Genomic DNA, 20,946 nt, shown 5'->3' with positions numbered 1-20,946 from the left:
GAAGTGAAACTTGCACAAGATAAAAAGTTTTATTTAGAGCAAGTGCATACGTATATCTCTTCAGAACAGATACGCCTGTTGAAAGCAGCTTGGACTTAAAGGTAATTTTTTAAACATTCGGAATAGTGCTTTTGAAATGAGTGCTTATATCGCATACAGTAGCATCCTCTTTGTTCTGAAAGTGCGTTTCTCTTAAGATTCTACTCAATGTTGATAGTCTTCACATAGTATTGACAATATGGCCCTGTATATGAACAGCAATATATAGAATATATATATGTAGCTGTACTACACACTTGCCATATTTATATGGTATCCTGGTTTCATTTAGTGTTAATATTCTGAGACCAAAAAAAGCAATTTATTGTATTCTGTAGTCTTCAAAACCAGTCATGTTGGTGAAATGTTGATGTGTCTTTCATTATTTGTAGTGTATATACACAGTACTATATATAATTATGAAGGATAATTAAATCGCACTAAAGGGTCTGAATACTTATGTAAATGAGAGATTTCAGTTTTAGATTTTCAAGAAATTAGCTAAACTTGTCATTATGGGTTATTGAGTGTAGATTGATGGGCAGAAATGGCCTTAAATTTGTTTGATGATCTGAAACATTTAAGTGTGACAAACATGCAAAAAAATAAGAAATCAGGCAGGGGGCAAACACTTTTTCACACCACTGTATATATATATATATATATATATATATATATACCCCTTCCTGATTTCTAATTTTTTTGCATGTTTGTCACACTTAAATGTTTCAGATCATCAAACAAATTTAAACATTAGTCAAAGACAACACAAGTAAACACAAAATGCAGTTTTTAAATGAAGGTTTTTATTATTAAGGGAGAAAAAAAATCCCTGTGTGAAAAAGTGATTGCCCCCCCTGTTAAAACATAACTTAACTGTGGTTTATCAAACCTGAGTTCAATTTCTCTAGCCACACCCAGGCCTGATTACTGCCACACCTCAATCAAGAAATCACTTAAATAGGACCTGCCTGACAAAGTGAAGTAGACCAAATGATCCTCAAAAGCTAGACATCATGCCGAGATCTAAAGAAATTTAGGAACAAATGAGAAAGAAAGTAATTGAGATTGATCAGTCTGGAAAAGGTTATAAAGCCATTTCTAAAGCTTTGGGACTCCAGCGAACCACAGTGAGAGCCATTATCCACAAATGGCGAAAACATGGAACAGTGGTGAACCTTCCCAGGAGTGGCCGGCCGACCAAAATTACCCCAAGAGCGCAGCGACGACTCATCCAAGAGGTCACAAAAGACCCCACAACAACAGCCAAAGAACTGCAGGCCTCACTTGCCTCAGTTAAGGTCAGTGTTCATGACTCCACCATAAGAAAGAGACTGGGCAAAAATGGCCTGCATGGCAGAGTTCCAAGACGAAAACCACTGCTGAGCAAAAAGAACATTAAGGCTCGTCTCAATTTTGCCAGAAAACATCTTGATGTTCCCCAAGACTTTTGGAAAAATACTCTGTGGTCTGACGAGACAAAAGTTGAACTTTTTGGAAGGTGTGTGTCCCATTACATCTGGTGTAAAAGTAACACCGCCATCTGATCGTGACCTCAAGCTGAAACGAACTTGGGTTCTGCAGCAGGACAATGATCCAAAACACATCAGCAAGTCCACCTCTGAATGGCTGAAGAAAAACAAAACGAAGACTTTGGAATGGCCTAGTCAAAGTCCTGACCAGAATCCTATTGAGATGCTGTGGCATGACCTTAAAAAGGCGGTTCATGCTCGAAAACCCTCCAATGGCCCAACCAGTTATTAGATTTAGGGGGCAATCACTTTTTCACACAGGGCCATGTAGGTTTGGATTTTTTTTCTCCCTTAATAATAAAAACCTTCATTTAAAAACTGCATTTTGTGTTTACTTGTGTTGTCTTTGACTAATATTTAAATTTGTTTGATGATCTGAAACATTTAAGTGTGACAAACATGCAAAAAAATAAGAAATCAGGAAGGGGGCAAACACTTTTTCACACCACTGTATATATATACAGTATATGCATGAATAACTAACCAGTACATATACACTACGAATCTACAGCACTGTGTGTGCAAAAGTTTTAGGCACATGTAAAAACTTATTCTAAAATGATGCTTTCAAAAAGAACCTTTCTGCAAATTTTAAAGTAATATTTATTTATTTATTTATTTTCATTTTTATTGTTCATAAATGATAAAAAAGGAAGAAGGCCCAAAAGTTTGGGAACCTTTTGGGATTATTCTTTTTAAAAGATGATTACTAAGGCCAGGACCCAGGTGATTTACTCGATAGGGCTTCAATGAGTCAGGTGAATATAATTCCAGGGCTGAACTTTTGATTCTGAACTAACTTCATGACTTCTAAAGTATCTAACTGCAGTGGCTGTTCTACCATGGGTTCTTCTGAACAGTTATCCAAGGAACAAGAAAAAGAAGGCTACAAAAAAAACCTCTCTCAACATTTCAAACTACTCATTTCCACAGTCAGAAACATTAGGAAATGGAAGATAAATGGAACAGTTGAAGTCAAGGCAAGGTCTGAAAGACCAAGAATATTTTCCGATAGAATGGCCTAAGACCAAGTGAGAAATGCACAGAAGAAGGATTGTACAGTTAAAAATGATTTTATAATATCAGATAAAACTTGCGGAATGCAAAAACGTGCTTAATATATTTGTTGAAACAATTGAACAATGTTATTTCAAGTTGCTTTGTCGAACAGACTGCGTTCTTTGCCTTGTTTTAATTTATGAATTCTTCTGCACAGGTCTTCATATTGAGACTGCTTTGACCCTTCCTGTGGGAAAAAGGATGACATCTTTCCTGCTCTCTCTTGCTCTCCTGCTCTTCAGTACTGGTGTCTGCTGGGGTTATGGAATGGAAGGCTGTGCTACCAACTTCAGAAACGTTAATGAGATTTGGTGTGCCAAGAAAAACATACAAAACATATCCCGCATTGTGAAAATGATCCCATGTAATGCTACCAGAATCAACCTTTCCCATAACATAATAAGCACTGTTCCCACTAATATCTTTCAAAAGTTCTGGAGGCTGCGAGACCTGTCCTTGCAAAGGAACAATATCTCTTCCCTGAAAAGGTCCCCATTTGGAGGCCTTGGAGAACTGAATCTTCTGAACCTTTCAAGCAATTATCTATCGGCGATCCAACCGGATGCATTCCAAGGGCTGACACAGCTTAGGGATCTCCGTTTGTACAACAATCGTCTCACTGAGTTTCCCACTGGATTTTTTGAGTACCTCCCTCAGCTCGTAAATCTTGATCTTTCACTAAATATGCTGAAATATTTCAATAGCAGTCAATACAAGAGCAGCACGCTAAAAAACATGGACCTTTCATACAACAATATCTCTTGGCTGATACTTTCAGGATTCTCTGGGCTCATTAGTCTCACTCTCTCCTTCAACCCAATTCTGCATCCAGTGCCACATCCTCTTGTTCTGCCCCCTTTGCTTGCACAGCTGATGCTCCTGGGGATTGCACCTGAGGTCCTGGCTGGACTGTCGGAGAAATCCAAGAATGGTCTCGAGAAAGTGTTTTTTTCCATCTCTGTCAAGAAACCCGACATCTCTGTGTGTAGTCTCTTAGAGGGAATGTATAAAATAAAGCATGTGCGCATTGACCTGAGCGGTTCTGGATTTCCAAAAAATACTTCAGTCCTGATAGGGTGCAAAACACCTAAAATATTACTCCTCAGTAATGCATCCCTTGGGAAAATGGACAAATACCAATTAGTGCAGAATTCAAAATTCACATCTCAGCTCTGGTTGCTGCAATGCAGGCTTCAGAGCATTTCTGAGAAAACGTTTCACGGCCTTCCACAACTTTCAAGTTTGAATTTTCAAGACAATGATGACCTGGATATTCAACCAAATACATTTTCTCTCCTGAAGAATCTGAGGAAACTGACCCTCAACAATGTTGGAATCCGAGAACCGAACCCCGACTGGTTCAAAAATGCCCAGAATCTGATGTCGCTGTCAATGATGAATAATGATATGACCAAGCTTGCCGTTAATGCTTTCAGTGCACTACGCAGACTGAAGAGCCTTAACTTGCGCAACAACTTGCTCCATGCCATTAAGGATCAGCCTTTCTGCAACCTCAGCTTGCTTTGGTCATTGGATCTCAGCGTTAACATAATCTCCCACATTGAACATGGGTCTTTTACAGACCTAGTAAACCTTAAAAATCTGAGTCTGAGTTCAAATCGTATCACAACCTTGAACCCGGACATCCTATATAGTTTGGTGAAGCTGAATAGCCTGAATTTGTATGATAATCGCCTCCACTTCCGTGAGGGTGATTCTCCCTTTATTAAACTAAAATCCCTGACTGATTTAAATTTGGGTTACCAGGGTCCTATTACAGTAGGAATGGGGTATTTAGGATCAACTTTGTTCAAAGGATTAGAAAATCTAGAAACTCTAATCCTTTCATCTGCGACCTTAATTACCTTTCATCTAAACACATTTGCCCCTCTTAGGAATCTATATAGCTTATATATTAGTGATATTACAATGACAAATACTAACTTGACTGCTCTCTTTCATCCTCTTGTGTCACTTACGGAATTGGTTTTGGTAAAGACTGATCTTGATGTTCTTCCTGACAGACTGCTTCCACAAAACAATACTTTGAAATATTTGAAACTTCAGGGAAACCATTTGCATGTAATGGAAAAGTCCTTGATTAACAACCTACCTTTGCTCAAGGATTTTGATGTCGGAGATAACCCTCTGTCCTGTAGCTGCAAGAATGCCTGGTTCAAAAACTGGTCATTCAACAATTTGGAAGTCCAGGTGCCATACCTCTATGACCTCCACTGTGAGAATGCTCCCACCCTGCAATACCTTTGGGAGTTTGATGACAAAGAATGCAGCTATGACTATATCAATTTCAGCTGCTTCCTGTCTACTGCCCTGCTGAACATATTCATCCTTTTTTCAGGCCTCATCTGGCACAAACAAAGGTCATCGCTCCGCTATCTAATCCTCCTTCTTCAGTCACGTATCAGGGGTAGGAAGAAGGGCAAGAGGAATTTCACTTATGATGCTTTCATCTCCTATAGTTCTGTGGATGAACCCTGGGTAATGGAGGAGCTGATGCCCCACATGGAGGGACCAAAGGGGAAAGGATTCCGACTGTGCCTTCACCACCGTGACTTCCGCGTGGGGGCGGCCATCTTGGACAACATTGAGACAGCCATCTACAGTTCACGCCGCACTCTGTGCGTGGTGAGCAGGGACTTCCTGCGCAGCGAATGGTGTTCCATGGAGTTCCAGCTGGCCAGCCTGCGGCTCTTGTGTGATCGGAACGACGTGCTGCTGCTGGTCTTTCTGGAGCACATCCCCGACCACTGCCTGTCCTCATACACCCGGCTGCGCAAGATGGTGCGCAAAAACACCTATCTGCTGTGGCCTGAGGATCCTGCAGAACAGGAGCCATTTTGGATCCGACTCCAGGACGCTCTAAGAGAAGATGTAGAAGAGGAGGGAGAAACATTTGGAGGCCTCCTTGTTGAGGGCAATTAAAATGAAATTTTCTTTACAGTCCTATTTTTTCAAGTATGGACTTTTGTAAATTTATAAACCCAACCCTGTGTAACCTTTTTTCACTATCCAGTAAGATGTATTACATTTCCGAAAATTTATAAACAGAGTTTACATATAAAATTTTGTGAAGTGTAATTTTACACATGACAGCTGGAAGTCTGATACTGTTATTGTTTTCTATGTTGAGGTTGAGGTTAGGTTATTCTTCTCCGTGCTGTTTAATGGCGGTTGGCAAACCAAGATTTGTGCATTACCACCCCCGACTGTATGTTCTACATTCTCAAATTATATATATAGCATTTATGGGGAGGGTGTAAAGCGTTCAAGTGTGAATGTCAGTAATCTGATAAAAATCAATTGGTGTCTGTCTGACCGTTCGTGACAGCTTTTCTGAGCCTATAGGCGCTACGATCAAACTAGAGGCAGCTGTTTAGCAAGCCTAAATACACAATGTAAGGTGATAAACATCCGAATAGTTTCAAACGTTTAGAAGAAGAAATAAAAGGCCTACTGACGGCAGTTAGTAAATACCAGTAATTAGCCTATCAGAAGATTGACATTCTGCTTGCGTGTCTGTAAGTAGGAAGCGCCACCTGCAGGTCATTAAAGTTATATAATCTCCAAAAGCCATCAGCAATACCGATTCCAAGGGACACATTTTCTGACTAACTATTGAAATACCACAGACAACCATAAAGTCAAAACATGAATATAATTGCTTTTTTTCAACTGAAGACACTTAAGGTTTCGAGAATAAAATCTCGTTTGTCTGCTAAAACGGCCCCTTCTCTTGGCATATCCTCCCTCCTCCTCGTCGCTTGGTGGCAGTGCTGGCCACAGGATCGGCTCAACGATTCATAATATGACATAAAGTGAAAGGTCACCCGGAAGACACGGTGAAGATATATTCAACGCGTGTTTTCTGTGCTTGGTCTGTACTAGGAAGGTAAGTCTTGTAATGTTAACGAGATTTAATAACAAGCCCACCACGTACCCCAGGGCGAGATTGAGTTTTATAGTTAAATAGATTCCCTCGTCTAGCTGGCTAACTCTTATCTCCCTACCTGGCCGCCCTGCCTTGTTGTGGTAGTTAGTTAGCTAGCCTATCGCCAGTTAACTTACTGAGCTTGCTAGTTTAATTTAACTAGTTAGCTAGCTAAATTAGCTAATTAACTTCGAGTAACTTGATATTTTTCGGTGTTTTGGCTTTGGGTGGTGTTCGGCTTATGCTTAACGTTACACAATTTAAGCAGCTCGTCAGATAAAATGATCCAAGTCAAGTGCTGGCTAAACTCTGGCTAAAAGGCTGACGTTCGTATGAAATTCAACATCCGGGCTTCATTTGTCACTAGTTAGCATTTGCGGGTATGGTACTATGTTAGTCTAGCTGTTCGCCAAGTAAACTAGCCTATACAAGCAAAGTAAGTTAAATGAACGATTAGTGAAGTCCATGCCAGTGAACATGAGGCGTAAAAACGGTGAAAGAGCAGAACGGAAGGATGAAGAGCAGAAGTTGGTATCATGCAGCGTTGAGGTTTTGGCCAGCTAGCCGTTTGTTGTAACTTAGTTACCGTGCTGTATGGCAAACAGCGGCAACATTTCGTTCCAATAGCAAAAGCAGTGGTATTCATTCCTGGTCGGAGTAGTGACAATTGTGTAGCCAGATATTATTATCTGTATTGTAAATCTAAGTATTTCAGGGTATGTTGTAACTCACTGGTGGCCAAAGTTGATGATCCGCGTAAGCTGTTTTCCCTTCACCCAAAAATCGGCGACCAGTGATAGACCCTTGAAACCAGTGGGAACTGGGGATTTAGATATCTATTGTCGTGGTCCTGATAACAATACTTACAATGCTTACTTGTTGCTACCTTTGATTTTCAAAAGACAATTTGTTGTAGTTTTTGTTTTGCTTATGGTGCCAATGAGACATTACAAAGCTGCTCTTATGACAGCTCGCAGGCATGTCCTACACCTGCATCAGCTGCCGGGTGGCGTTCGCTGACGGCGAGGTGCAGCGCGCTCACTACAAGACCGACTGGCACCGCTACAACCTGAAGCGCAAGGTGGCGGACATGCCGCCTGTGACGGCGGAGAACTTCCAGGAGCGGGTGCTGGCTCAACGGGCGGCGGCCGAGCAGCACCTGCAGGGCGAGACGGCGTGGTGCGCCACCTGCAGCAAGAAGTTCTCCAGCGGCAACGCCTTCCACAACCACCTGCAGTCTCACAAGCACCAGGAGGCGGAAAAGCGAGCGCTGCTGGCGGCCCAGAGGAAGGTGGAAAGGATGAACGAGAAGAACTTGGAGAAGGGCCTGGATGAAGGCCCCATGGACAACAATACCAGGAATGAGGCGCTCCAGCAGGCCCTGCGGGAGCAGCAGAAGGCCCCAGCTGCGCATGTGGAGGGGCAGGATAGGGTACGCCCGGAGAAGCCCCCGAGACTGCAGTGGTTCGAGGAGCAGGCCCGGAAGATCAGAGAGGAGGCCGATGGGGCTGTTATGGCGGAAGGTTGGTTAACACGCATCACATAACGCTGCATTTGCTTACTGCTAATATTTTTCTTTTGGTGCCAATAAAAATGTTAGATTTTATTATTGGATGATGAAAATGGTATCAATCTTACCATCCAACTATGCAAATTTAAATGCAAATTTCCCAAAAAGTATTTAAATTGGTGGATATGCTTTAAGTACACAAATATACCTCTTATTCAGAGTGATATTCAATGAAGTGCAAATCAAACCCAGGGACAAGTGTGATGAGGACCCTAGAGGAAGGTACAGTTCCGCGTCCTAGCATGATCACATGGATACAACTTGAACCCTTGAAGAATACATCAACTTACCAACTGGCCTCCCATGGTTGACAGCTAGAGTACCCCGAGTACTACAATAACAGTGACCCAGTGCACAAATGTAAGGTCAAATCGAAATAAAATTCCCTCATCAGACCCAGAATTCACCAGCTTCTTTTCCTGGTGAAGTATGTGTTGGTTTTTGTCAGGTTATGATGTGATGCAACCAGTTAATGGGTGGGCTTTGTTGGGCCTTCACCCGTGGGCTCACGCACCGTAATAATGTCATCTTTTTAAAAGGTCCTGTGGCCTGTGTTTGTATCAAAATGACAAATTGGGTTCTTTCCAGTCAGTTTATACCAGTGAGCACTCTGTATTGACTTGGAGCAACCACTTGTGTTCTTGACCTTTCGTGGCGGTTTGCCCTTTATTGTTTATTTATGAAATATTTCTGCAGATTTAATATTCAAGGGGAGTGAATGAATCTCTCTGTGTATTAAACACTTGCTATTCACTTCACTCCCTTCTTACTTACTGTCATGTCTCAAGGCCCCACATGAGCAGCTGCTAACCCGAAGATGTGGGTGTAGAGTAATGATGGCAAATCTGCCTTAGCCAACAGGGTTAGCAGCAGATAGCAGGCCCCTTCATGCCGATGAGGCCACAAATCCCCTGGCCTAGACATGTAGTGAGCTCCACTGTCCATCCCACCAGAGCAGGAATAGAGCATTTATTTATATAAGCGTCCTTATACATTAGTGTCCGTAACCATGTTTTATAACGGTCAGTGTGCATTATTATTATTGTTTAAATGTTGCTTTATTTGTTTTTCTTGTACTGCTTCCTTCCCCTATTTTATTGACAAACCCCTCTGCTTCTGGGAATTATTAGTAGGTGTTGTATTCCTATATCTTTTAAATAAGAATTTGCCTAATATTTTTAAAATTATAAACTCCTTAATGTCTTAACCTCTACCATTTTATTTAATCAAACACTTTCTTGAATTTTGTTCTGCTTTGAAGGGGGGGACTGCCTGTCTGACAAAGGTTAATGCATTAGCGGTTTTATATTGCCATTTGCATTACTGTTCAATTGCTACTTCGCTTGAATGTTCCCTTTAATCAGTTGTCAGGCAATGCTGATTACATATGCTATGGATTTGATTTAAAATGCTGCAGTGTTGCTGTTTGCATCTAAAATTAAGTTTGATTCTGGAATTTTGAGTATGTCTTCAAGGCAAGTAGTTGTTCATCAGTTTGCTGTACTCCTTGCACTTTCTGCAAAGTATTACGTAAGAAAGAAGGCTTTGTGAAGCCGGTGTAGAAGACTGGCTATGAATAAGCTGACGTAGATGACTCATTTTTACTTTTACTTGTTTACTTGCTTTTTCTCCCTTCTAGCAGAGGAGTGGGAGGATGTGGACGATGATGATGATGAAGACATAATGGATGAGGATGAGGAAGAGGAAGAGGAGGATGTGATGGAGGGGGAGGGGGCGGAGGCGGCGGGCACAGCAGGTGAGGTGCCACCCCCAGGGTCCATCCCGGTCACAGACTGTCTCTTCTGCACCCATCACTCGCGCTCCCTCCTCAAAAACCTGTCTCACATGACCAAGGTGCACAGCTTCTTCCTGCCCGATGTGGAGTACCTGGTGGACCTGAAGGGCATCATCCGGTACCTGGGTGAGTGGCACACTTAGCCTTAGCCGCTAGTACATTACAATTGCTGATCCTGGATCAGGCCACAGCCCATCTCACATTGTGCTCACAGGCTTATGACTGCCTCCAGATCAATTGGGGGTTACTAGGTATTAGCCATCTCAGCAGGGTCCTTATTTATTTTTCCTGTGTGTGTACCAATATAACTAGGTTGTTGTAGCTAGCTTTACAGTGTTAGTGAGGTGTGATTTCTAGCTGCCTAGCTAGTTTGAGCCATAAATAAAATTTAGATTTCGCTTGCTATTTATTGCAAGAAATACTTACGTTATTGTGACAAAGTGTAGAAGTTTCATGATGATGGATGTGATGCCTTGTCATTTCTGTTTGTTAGTAGTTTGAAATGGTAATGTGCAGCAAACATTTACTTAAATTTAGCCTTATTATATCAAAACCAGAAAATGAAATGCATCTAACCTTAGGTCCTTGGACATTCTTATTTTTATTTATCCAAGAATGTACAATATCTGTCTTATCAACTACCTTCAATCGATCACATCGGAGGAGTGGCCACAATTGGAGTGCCTGATCACCTTCATTTAGATTTTGGAATCACAGAATGTCCTAAAAGCATTTGGCTTGCCGTTTCACTGAATAACTGAACTGAGAGTGAAGCAAATCATAGCTAATCGCCAGACCTGGCATCAGTCTGTGTAGTCATTTCTATTACTTTCTTTAATTGGATGCCTTCTGTCCTGCCGTAGGGGAGAAGGTGGGAGTGGGGAAGGTGTGTCTGTGGTGCAACGAGAAGGGCAAGTCCTTCTACTCCACGGAGGCGGTGCAGGCCCACATGACCGACAAGAGCCACTGCCGGCTCTTCACCGACGGAGACGCTGCTCTGGAGTTCGCAGACTTCTATGACTTCAGGTAAAGGTCCGCCGTCACCTTTCTCCAGGACCATATAACAGGAAATCGAAAATATTAAGTTTCAGAGTGTATCACACATTAATTATGCAGGGGTTCCATTATATAGGGTAAGTATGGTTATAGGCTAGGTATGGTTAGAGGCTCGTATGCAGTTTTCTCACCTGGCTGTCTGGAACGTGCAGGAGTAGCTACCCAGACCAAAAAGAGGGTGAAGATGATGGGCAGGACGGCGAGTTGCCGGAGAAGAATCTGGAGTACGATGACGAGACAATGGAGCTGACCCTGCCCTCAGGTGCCTTGTGTTCGACTGTACCACCCTGGCACTCCCACAATCTTATACTCCCTATGCTCGCTTGTTCTCATTCACTCACTGACCGTTGCACGTTCTTATATTCGCCCTGTCACATACTTACTCTTGTAATTACCCTGTTGTTCGCACATTCTCATAATCGCCATGTCACATCCATGGTTTTATACTTACCCAGTCATTTCCACATTCTTATTTACTTTCTCTTCCATAATTTTGTGCTCACCCGGTCATTCCCACATTAGTGTATTCTTGCACAGATGTCCTCAGACCTCCCCATCATGCCCACTCAATCTACTCTCTTATTCCCACATTTATACGCACCATGTCACATACTTACACTCTTACACCGTTATTCCCACATTCTTATACCCAATGTCACATCCTTACTCTCTTTCTGAGTTATTCCCACATTCTTATTTATTCATATCACATCCTTACTCGCTTACCCTGTTATTCCCCCATTGTTATACTCAGTCATATCCTTACGTTATTCCCACATTCTTATTTATTCACGATATCACATCCTTACTCTTCCCCTGTTACTCCCATTCTTATACTCACCATGTCATATCCTTACTGTTTTACTTACCCTATTACTCCCATTCTTCTGCTCACCATGTTGCATCTATACGCTTTTATGCTCCCTAATTTTCCCATTCTTATATACACCATGTCACATGCACAGTTGCAGATGTCATCACACCTTCCCGTCACACCCCAGTCAATCCCTCTTCTTGTATATATGTCTGTCACGCTATGCTCTTATGCCCGTATTGTTTCACACGCTGTCATACTGACGCGGTCATACTCACACTGGCTGGCTGCACGGGCCTCCATTTTAACTCGCTGACTCCCTCACAGGTGCCAAGATTGGCCACCGCTCTCTCATGCGCTACTACAAGCAGCGTTTCGGGGCCCCCAGGACGGTGGCAGTGGCCCACAACAGGAACGCAGTGGGCCGGGTGCTGAGGCAGTACCGGGCTCTGGGCTGGGCAGGGGACACAGGTGAGAGCTGACCCACCCCCGCCTCACAAAGGGAGGCAATACGATCCCACATTCCCATCCCCCATTTTTTTCTGAAGATTCAAATCCAACTTTCTTCTGCAAGTTCCTTTTTAGAGCTTTTTCATTAGAAACTCCAGTTGTATGGAGTGCTCTGTCTTCAGTGTTCATACTTTCACTTCAGTGGTTGTATTGTATGACCTCAAGTGAAATGCTGTACTTGACCCAATACATCAGTGCAATAATATTTGTATGTTGGATGACACAGCATGAATGCAGAATTCTGTGGTCGCATGTTCATTTGGCTGAAATGTTTTCTCACAATTCGAATGTATCATGTCTCCAATCACCGCTCCCCCAACCACACAGGCAGAGAAGCTGGATTTCGGATCCAGAAGGACATGCGCTACATCCAGAGGATGAAGTCCAAATGGATGCTGAGAATGGGAGTCCAACACAACGCCACCAAGCAGATGCATTTCAGGGCCCAAGTTATGTTCTGAGTCTGCCGTGTGTTCCCCCACATCACTGGGAAAACCCTTGTTTGAAACAAGCCTCGGTGCTGATGGAAGAGCCCCCAGACTCATGAACCCCAAGATGGGTGAAGCTGTCATGTGCTATAAGTGACTTGCTGGCTATGAGTAGAACCAATTGTAGTGGTTTACTTTGGAGACCAAATGTCCTTTTATTGGCTTGTAGAAGGCAGTGATTGATAGCACAGGATAGGTTCATCCATTATGGGGTCTGTGAATGCTTGCATTCCCATCTGTAGCCCACAGAGCATGCGTGTTGTGTCTGTGGCTATTGGTCGGTGGTGTAAGTGATGCATTTGGCTTGCCTATTCTAACTGGAGTTTTCTTTGAAGCATGGTCTGTTGGTCTGTAATTGCGCTTTTCACTTCTGAAAATGTTTCTGCATCACCCAAACAATTATTCTCTAAAAGCAAGACTAGCAACCAATCATACTTTCCTGCAAAATCATTTTAAAGACATTTTGATTGCTTTGTACAGTAAACGTTAATTTATCTGAAAAGATATTAACATGTATGGAGACCACATAAAGAAATGCTGTTATGAGTGCATTGTAATTATTTCAGCAACATTTTAATAAATTATCATGAAGTAAGAACTTGAAAGCGTTTTCGTTCTATTTTAACAAATTAAGTTTAGCGTACTTTATAGATGGCTAATACTCCTTGAAATTAGATGCCCCTTATAAGACTTGTATGTGCAACGCACACTGGTGGGCGAACCACTGTGTTAAGGCCACGCTTTCTTTCCCCCACATCGCTCCTGTCAGAAAAGGAAGAAAATCCTAATGGGATCAAGCTATTGGCGATTGGATGTGTTTTGTTGGCGCTCCCTAACAGAGAGATCCACTCTATCCCAGTGCTTATCGAATGGAAAGCGCACCTGTGAGGATCATTTACAGCGGCTTTAGCAGGATGTCTGGTCGGAGAGACTTTCAGGTCAGCTGTTTATCTTCGAGATGAAGTATATTCGAGCACCACAACCCCGCTCCCTAACCACACCCTGCCTCGAATGAGCAGTGAACCGTTGACACTGGCAACATGCATTAACATTTAAGTATTGTAGGATAAACGGTTAACTGTGGTGGGACCACAGCACATTTGTTGTAGAAAGAAGGCGGTTACTTCGTTTTTAGTATAATGGCCGAATAATGAAGTGGCATGACAAATTTAGTGTTCGTCAATGAAAGAATATTGCCTATTCTCTATTCGTCTGTCCTCATGAGTTTGAACGAATGTATCTGGTGTTGGAAAGGCTGTCCGTTTCGACCCGATAAATCTCCGAAGGGGCCGACTGATCGAAGGTGTAATGAGACGTGCGGCAGCGTCTGTGTCCAGCCGAACACCTGGAAAAATTAATTTCCCACCTGTCCCCCGACTACAGTGAAGAGTTATGGTGGGTGCGCAGAAACATGAACCTGTAGCTCGCAAACGACGAGTCGCCCGCGCCAACCGCTCGTGTATCCGTGTAGCCTGGGGCAGAGCGCGCGGCTCGACACCGTGGTTTTTGCGATGTCTGTGAAGACGGACGCTCTGCATGAAAGATGTCCCGCAGGATAATGAATGCGCCGCTGTATTCGGTTGTGGCCTCTTGGGTCGTTGGCAGCGCATCCGTTTATTTTGCAGATCAATGAGGCTGTGGGCATGGGCGAGGCACTCGGCCTACCATGCGCGCCACTGTGTTGGGGAACGTGGGCGGGACAAGTGAGGAATAGATGCTGGGGAAATGGAACTGATTTATTTTTACGGAGACTGAAAGCGGTGTGTCTTACTGTTTTGTCCGTCACGGGGGATCATAAAATCGCGGTCCTCGAGGTTCACAAACTGCTGGTTTGCCACCCGCCCTTTACCTGTGAAGACAGGCCGGCCAATCAGGAGCACTAATCAGCGAATTAATTACCTGGGAGAAAAGAACCAGGGTCCAGATTTGATGATGGCTGGCCGGGACAATATAAAAAAATCTTTCCGGACACGGAGATGCTTCCTCCCTCGATGCACTTTTATCTTGAGTTTGTTTATAGCTATATAGGTTAGTCTCGTTGACCATTTTAAATGGCTCTTTCTGGTTTGTCTAAATAGCCTTTTTAAACTGCTCTTGGACAGAAGGATGAGTATGGATGATTTTTCATGTTGTGAAAACATCTTTTTGGATTTCTCCTGCCGAACCATCCAGTCCTGTTTGTACCTAATGCACCCTGTCCCAAAAAGAAAAGCCAGTGAGGTGTGACAGGCCCGGTCTTGTATTCCTCGGTATTGATTCAGACTGTTTACCAAAAGCCCTGCTAATGCAACTGATTTTCATCTGTCAGTCACCAGAAACGGCTGGAATCTCTTGAAATATTCCAGTGCATGCAATCAATAGTTTCAACTCGGACTGTTGCACTGCCACACTACATTTGGTCAGGAGCCTAATGATAATACGGTACAGCCCGTGTAAAAGAATAGCTTATACTTCTTTATTATTACATGCTATGTGGTTTTATAAGCTGAGTGGATAGAGTTAATGGAACGGTGACATCACGTAAACAACTTTTGTCCATATATTACATTTTAACATGCATACAGTATGCTTTGCTTACCTGTATTATCACAACAAATACAATAGTTCTAGTATTGCACAGTAGCCTATGGCAGTTTTGTACAAATCAATGGCAATCTCTCACTCGTATGACACGGTGCTGCAACTGATAGGCTTAATGTGTCAGCCACAAGGCGGTGCAATCCACTCAAATAAAACATGACTTTAACCATTTTCGACCGCAAGTGTTTTTAAGAATGAAGATTGTTTTGCTGCACTGCCAACTTAAATTACAATTTGGTAATTTAGCAGAAGCTTTTAGCCAAAGAGACTTACATTTACCGTAAATGCGCCTTTGTATGGCAAAATATCAATGGTGCCGACCGGAATTTTGGAAGAAAGTAACATTTTAAGTCATTTTGTGATTTGCCGACACAGTAACATTACTAAGATTCCAAACTAAAACTCCTTTTGTTGGTTCATTTATAACACCAAATGTAAATAATTATGTGCCATTAATAGCCTGTGCATTCTATGAATATTTCATGTTTTGATTTAACCCAAATGGAGTGCTGTAATATTACATGGTACACTTTACTTAAAGTAAAAGTATTTACTTTGAAACAATTTGGTTCTATTGTTTTTTCATCACTACATCTAGGTTATATCTGCACATTTTGTATAGATACAATAATGATAATTAATAATAATAATAATAATAATAGTGATAATTGTTCATTATTGCCATTACCATGATAATTCTCTATTATATGTTGTATTTATCATTAACCATAACATAATTATATGACTGGGTCTTGTGGACTCTTCACTGTTAAGATAATACATATATACTTATGGTGTAAACGTATATGGACAGTACATGTACAATATACTTTAACAATACATCAACAATAAACAAATGTCAATCATAGCACTAAAGTGGCAATCATGTTTAATAGGTATGTACTTTAGGCTATCTAGGCTGGTTACATTACATACAAGACATTTTATCGCTTCAATTTTGTGGTATTGCTATGCTATTAAAATGAGCAATGGTGTAGGAATTCTAATAAACAAACAGTCTGTAAATATTTGGAGTTGTACAATTTCTGTTCGTTTGGCTCCACACTCCAGCACATTGGATTTGAAATGAAATGATGACTATGAGCAACTCACCTGTAGTTAGAAGGTATTTACATATTGGGACATCTGTGTAGGAATTGCATCCCATTCTATACATTGTCCCCCAATTTTAGGGGTCCAAATGTAATTGGACAACTGGTGCGTCTGATGTCTCTGATTGGACGGGGGGATTCAATCATTTCCTCAAGCCAGCTATCAAAGGTTTCAGTATCTAGTCTTGATTCTTTGCTTTTTATTGCCTTATTTCTGTTATTGGCATTTGTAAACATGAGGTCAAAGGTCACTCAAGGAAGCCATTGTGAGGCTGAAAAATCAGGGAAATATAATCAGAGATATAGATCAAATCTTAAGCAGCTTAAAAAAAACAGCTGCTTGGAACATCATGAAGAAGAGAGCACTCGTGAGCTCAGCAAAATTGCAAAGGGGCTGCAAGGCCAATGAGGATCTCGAACATTGCAGAATGTCATAATTAAAGAAAATCCCCAACCACCTATCCTGACTGATCAGAAGCACTCTACAGGAGGCAGCTCTAGTGTTAGTGACCACTCCCCACAGAAGACCGAAACCGAAGTCTACACTGCAAGATGCAAACCACTAGATCGCTGCAAAAACAATGGCCAAGTTACATTTTGCTCAGTACTAGTACTTATGAGTCTGCAGAGTTCTGGAAAAAGGTTGTAAGGGTTTTTCTCCAATCAAGGTCTTGTTGACAGATGAGACCCATAGATTTGTTTCAGCCCAAAAAACCAAAAACACCCCCCCTCATATGTAAAACATGTTGGTGGGGGTGTTATATTTTGGGCATGTATGGCTGCCACAGGCACTGGCTCACTTGACTTCATTGATAATGCCACTGGTGATAGCAGCAGAATGAATTCTGAAATGTTAATTTACATTTTAGTCATTTGGCAGACTCTTTTAATCCAAAGCAATTTACAAGTGCGTAGGTTCTTCCACAGGTTAAAAGCATCAAATTCATAACTAGTAAAATACGGATGAAGAGCTGTTCTGAACAAAAAGACAGTCATCATAAGTGCATTTCTTAAAACATTTATTATTAAAGGGCGGCCTGTAGCGTAGTGGTTAAGGTAAATGACTGGGACACGCAAGGTCAGTGGTTCTAATCCCGGTGTAGCCACAATAAGATCCACACAGCCGTTGGGCCCTTGAGCAAGGCCCTTAACCCTGCATTGCTCCAGGAGAGCCTGTAATGTAATGTAATGCAATTATTAAGGGTTAGGGTTACACAAGAGGGATATCGGAAGGGGGGTGGAGGAGGCTGGCCAATGAGGAGTGGAGTGACATGGGCCGACCTGGGCTGGCTGATGATCAGGCGGGCTGCAGCATTCTGGACCAGCTGGAGGGGCTTGATGGCACAAGCTGGGAGACCAGCCAGGTGGGAGCTGCAGTAATCCACACAGGAAATGACGAGTGCCTGGACTAGAAGCTTGGTGGCTTTCTCTGTTAGGAGATGAGGGATACGGCGTATAATGTGGAGGAAAAACCTGCATGTTCTGGCAGTGTACCCAAGGATCAGTGCTTAAGTTCAGTCAAATGCCTCCGGTGCTACATCCCACAGCAAGGTATAGTGATCCCAAAAGTACACCAGTGTTCTCTTTGTTTTGGTAAGCCCATTGTTTGGCACTTTTATTCTTATTTGTCAGCCTCATAATTGCTTCCTTGCCTTGAATTGACACAACTCTGGTCCTCATGTCAACAAACAGCAATCGAATCAAAACTATGCTTTCATATACCTGCACTAAAGAAGTGACTGAATACACCGGACTAATCAGAAATGGCTGAGAAGCCTACTGTCCAATCTTGATCCCCTAAAATGGATGGGACTATGTACAAAAAGGAATGCAGGGTGTATGGCGGCCTGTAGCGTAGCGTAGTGTTTAAGGTGCATGACTGGGACTCCCAAGGTCGGTGGTTCGAATTCCTGTATGGCCACAATAAGATCAGCACAGCTGTTGGGCCCTTGAGCAAGACACTTAACTCTGCATTGCTCCAGGGGGGATTGTCTCCTGCTTAGTCTAATCAACTGTATGTCGCTCCGGATAAGAGCGTCTGCCAAATGCCAATAATGTAATGTAATGTAATGTAATGAATGCAATTCCTACATGGATGACCTGATACAGATGTAAATACTCTCAAATTAGAGGTGAGAGTCATTGTTTCATTTGAAATCCAATGTGCTGGAGCAGACAAAAGAAATTGCTCCACTGTCCAAATACTTAGATCTCACTGTACTATTAGGTACTTATTGTACTTATTTAAGGTATTCAACTTATTAGTCTTCTGCTGCTGTAGCCCATCCACTTCAAGGTTCAACGTGTTGTGTGTTCAGAGATGGTCCTCTGCATACCAATGTTGTCATGCGTGATTATCTGAGTTAATGTCGCCTTCCTGTCCACTGTCTCCTGTCTTCTCTCTAACCTCTCTCATTAACAAGCCTTTTTCGCCTAGAGAACCGCCACTCACTGTCAGCTTTTTGCAGCATTTTCCGTAAACTCTACAGACTGTTGCACAAGAAAATCTCAGGAGATCAGTAGTTTCTGAGATACTCAAAACCCCCTATCTGGCACCAACGATCATTCCAAGCTCAAAGTCATTTGCACATTTATTCCCTATTCTGGTGTTTTGTCTGGATAACAACTGAACCTATTGGCCATGTCTGCATGCTTTTATGCATTGAGTTGCTGCCATGTGATTACATATTTGCATTATTAAGCTAATGTACGGGTCATCTAATAATGTGGTCAGTGCCTGAATTAACATGTTTTCCTTATATGTTGGAGTAATTTGTAAGGTCTGCAATCTATTTCTGTATTCAACGGGCTTTCACTGGCGAAGAGTCGCCACTGAAACCTGCTATCGGTGTGTCTGCCTTATTTACCTTAATTACAGTGCCTGATGAAGCCACCTAATTACACGCATTATTTGACACACTAGACAGGGAGACAGGAGGCTGAAATTCCAACTTTAACGCACTTTTATAACCACGCTGTTATAATGCAATAGACAAGCTTGGTATGGATCCTTTTTGTAGGTAGACTAATGGTTTGCCCTGAGTACTATTTTACCTTGTTGCATTAGCGTGCATTACTGTTTTTCTTCTGGAAGTAGTAGCCTACATCGTTGAAAGATGCCACTGTAGGCTTAAATATCTCCTTCAGCCAAAATAGCACGTTGTGGCTTTTCCACAGGAGCCCCAGCTAGAATAAATATATCGGACATGCCAAATGTGTAGATCCCCTTCCTCTAATGCAACGATAAACTGGCCTTTTAATAAGGCTATTAATGGCTATTTAATGCGAATATAGCGTGTGAACGTATTAGCCAAATACGCATTGTTCGGTGATATACAGATTCATAAAAATAGAAAACGTGTATGTTCAGTGATGATGTACGCGTATATGCCTATACTTCATTATAATAACCTAAATACCAATTAAATAGGACAAAATGTATCTGCGTGGTAGGCTACTGTCCAAAGCTTAATGGACATATTTTGCCTTTGGGTCCTACACTTAGAGCCGTTTAGAAAATAATAACACCCAGTCAACAGCAACTAAAGTGAATGAGGGAACGGCGTCAATGGAGAGCGGGGTCGGGCCAGAAATAATATGATGTCATCGGGCAATTCGAAGTGTTCCATCCTGATTATAGCAGGAAATGGCTGCTTTCCACTGAGGGTTTTAGAGCCCTGGTCGGTGCCATGTGCCAATTGTTTTTTCACTAACTTCTTGAAAGGGAGAGAATCTGAGGAGATCTGCGGATGTTTAATCAATTAAAGAACCGATCTGTCATTATCGAGGACGACGCTGAAATTTCTGTTTTTATTCTGTTGCCTGCAACTGCTTTAATTACCACCTAAATGACTAAATGTGGTAGCCGATATGCCAGGAGTTAAATGCAAGTCCAGTGGTGGCGCGTAGGTTTTTCGTAATTAACAACACAATTAGGTTTGAAAAATACTATGACGCTTAAAGGTACGCTATTTCAAAAGTAACTTAGCTATAGCGCAATGCAAGTTTGAAATATAAGCTTAGCTATCCTAGTCCTTCGTGCTCTATTCGAACTAGTTATTGGTGATTCCCTTGAACTTTACAAATTAGTGAATGACAACGGCCATCGATTATGGCTTTTTAGCAGATCATTTAAAAATGTATCGGTCAGCTACCTAAATGAGAACACGTACACACACCATGTCAACTCATTTCAAACAGGCTAACCCATCCCCCCTTCATGAGTTTATTTTTTGCTTTCTAAGTAAGGATGCATTGAGCCTGATGTATTTTTTTGTTTCTAAATACGATAGGCTATTGGAATTCACGATCGATAATTTAACGTAGGTTATGCTGCTGCTAAAGCTGCAACAAATGTAGCCTACATAGATTAGCTAGCTAATAAATGCTATACAATTATTAGACGAGCTTTATGGTGTTCATGGTGATCGAGGCCTTAAATT

General features: G+C 42.1%; 2 protein-coding genes across 4 annotated transcripts; both read left to right on the top strand.

The window, feature by feature from the left end:
* Positions 1-5,714, top strand: LOC133136574 (toll-like receptor 13). Of its 2 annotated transcripts, none has more exons than XM_061254193.1 (2): positions 1-101; positions 2,788-5,714. In XM_061254193.1, the coding sequence occupies exon 2, from the start codon at positions 2,832-2,834 to the stop codon at positions 5,571-5,573; it is 2,742 nt and encodes a 913-aa protein (XP_061110177.1). In that variant the 5' UTR covers positions 1-101; positions 2,788-2,831; the 3' UTR covers positions 5,574-5,714. The 2 variants fall into 2 exon arrangements, with proteins under 2 accessions (XP_061110177.1, XP_061110178.1); XM_061254194.1 differs by having other exon boundaries at positions 59-101; positions 5,111-5,714.
* Positions 5,715-5,867: 153 nt separating this feature from the next.
* znf622 (zinc finger protein 622) lies at positions 5,868-13,410 on the top strand. Of its 2 annotated transcripts, none has more exons than XM_061254196.1 (7): positions 5,868-6,540; positions 7,550-8,102; positions 9,792-10,070; positions 10,808-10,970; positions 11,153-11,262; positions 12,142-12,285; positions 12,652-13,410. In XM_061254196.1, exons 2-7 carry the CDS (start codon positions 7,559-7,561, stop codon positions 12,783-12,785), a joined length of 1,374 nt encoding a protein of 457 aa, XP_061110180.1. In that variant the 5' UTR covers positions 5,868-6,540; positions 7,550-7,558; the 3' UTR covers positions 12,786-13,410. The 2 variants fall into 2 exon arrangements, with proteins under 2 accessions (XP_061110180.1, XP_061110179.1); XM_061254195.1 differs by having other exon boundaries at positions 6,055-6,540; positions 9,789-10,070.
* The last annotated feature ends 7,536 nt before the right edge of the window (positions 13,411-20,946 follow it).

The sequence above is a fragment of the Conger conger genome, chromosome 9 (genome assembly GCF_963514075.1).
Source record: "Conger conger chromosome 9, fConCon1.1, whole genome shotgun sequence".
Classification (NCBI taxonomy): Eukaryota; Metazoa; Chordata; class Actinopteri; order Anguilliformes; family Congridae; genus Conger; species Conger conger.
Note: the sequence above shows the minus strand (reverse complement) of the source record. Positions and strands in the feature narration are given on the sequence as shown.

Excerpts from the sequence above, each read along its gene's own strand:
- LOC133136574 (XM_061254193.1), top strand. The coding sequence starts at position 2,832 with ATGACATCTTTCCTGCTCTCTCTTGCTCTCCTGCTCTTCAGTACTGGT.
- znf622 (XM_061254195.1), top strand. The coding sequence starts at position 7,559 with ATGTCCTACACCTGCATCAGCTGCCGGGTGGCGTTCGCTGACGGCGAG. Across the intron at positions 10,971-11,152 it reads GCAGACTTCTATGACTTCAG|GAGTAGCTACCCAGACCAAA; the intron begins GTAAAGGTCCGC and ends TGGAACGTGCAG. Across the intron at positions 11,263-12,141 it reads GGAGCTGACCCTGCCCTCAG|GTGCCAAGATTGGCCACCGC; the intron begins GTGCCTTGTGTT and ends ACTCCCTCACAG.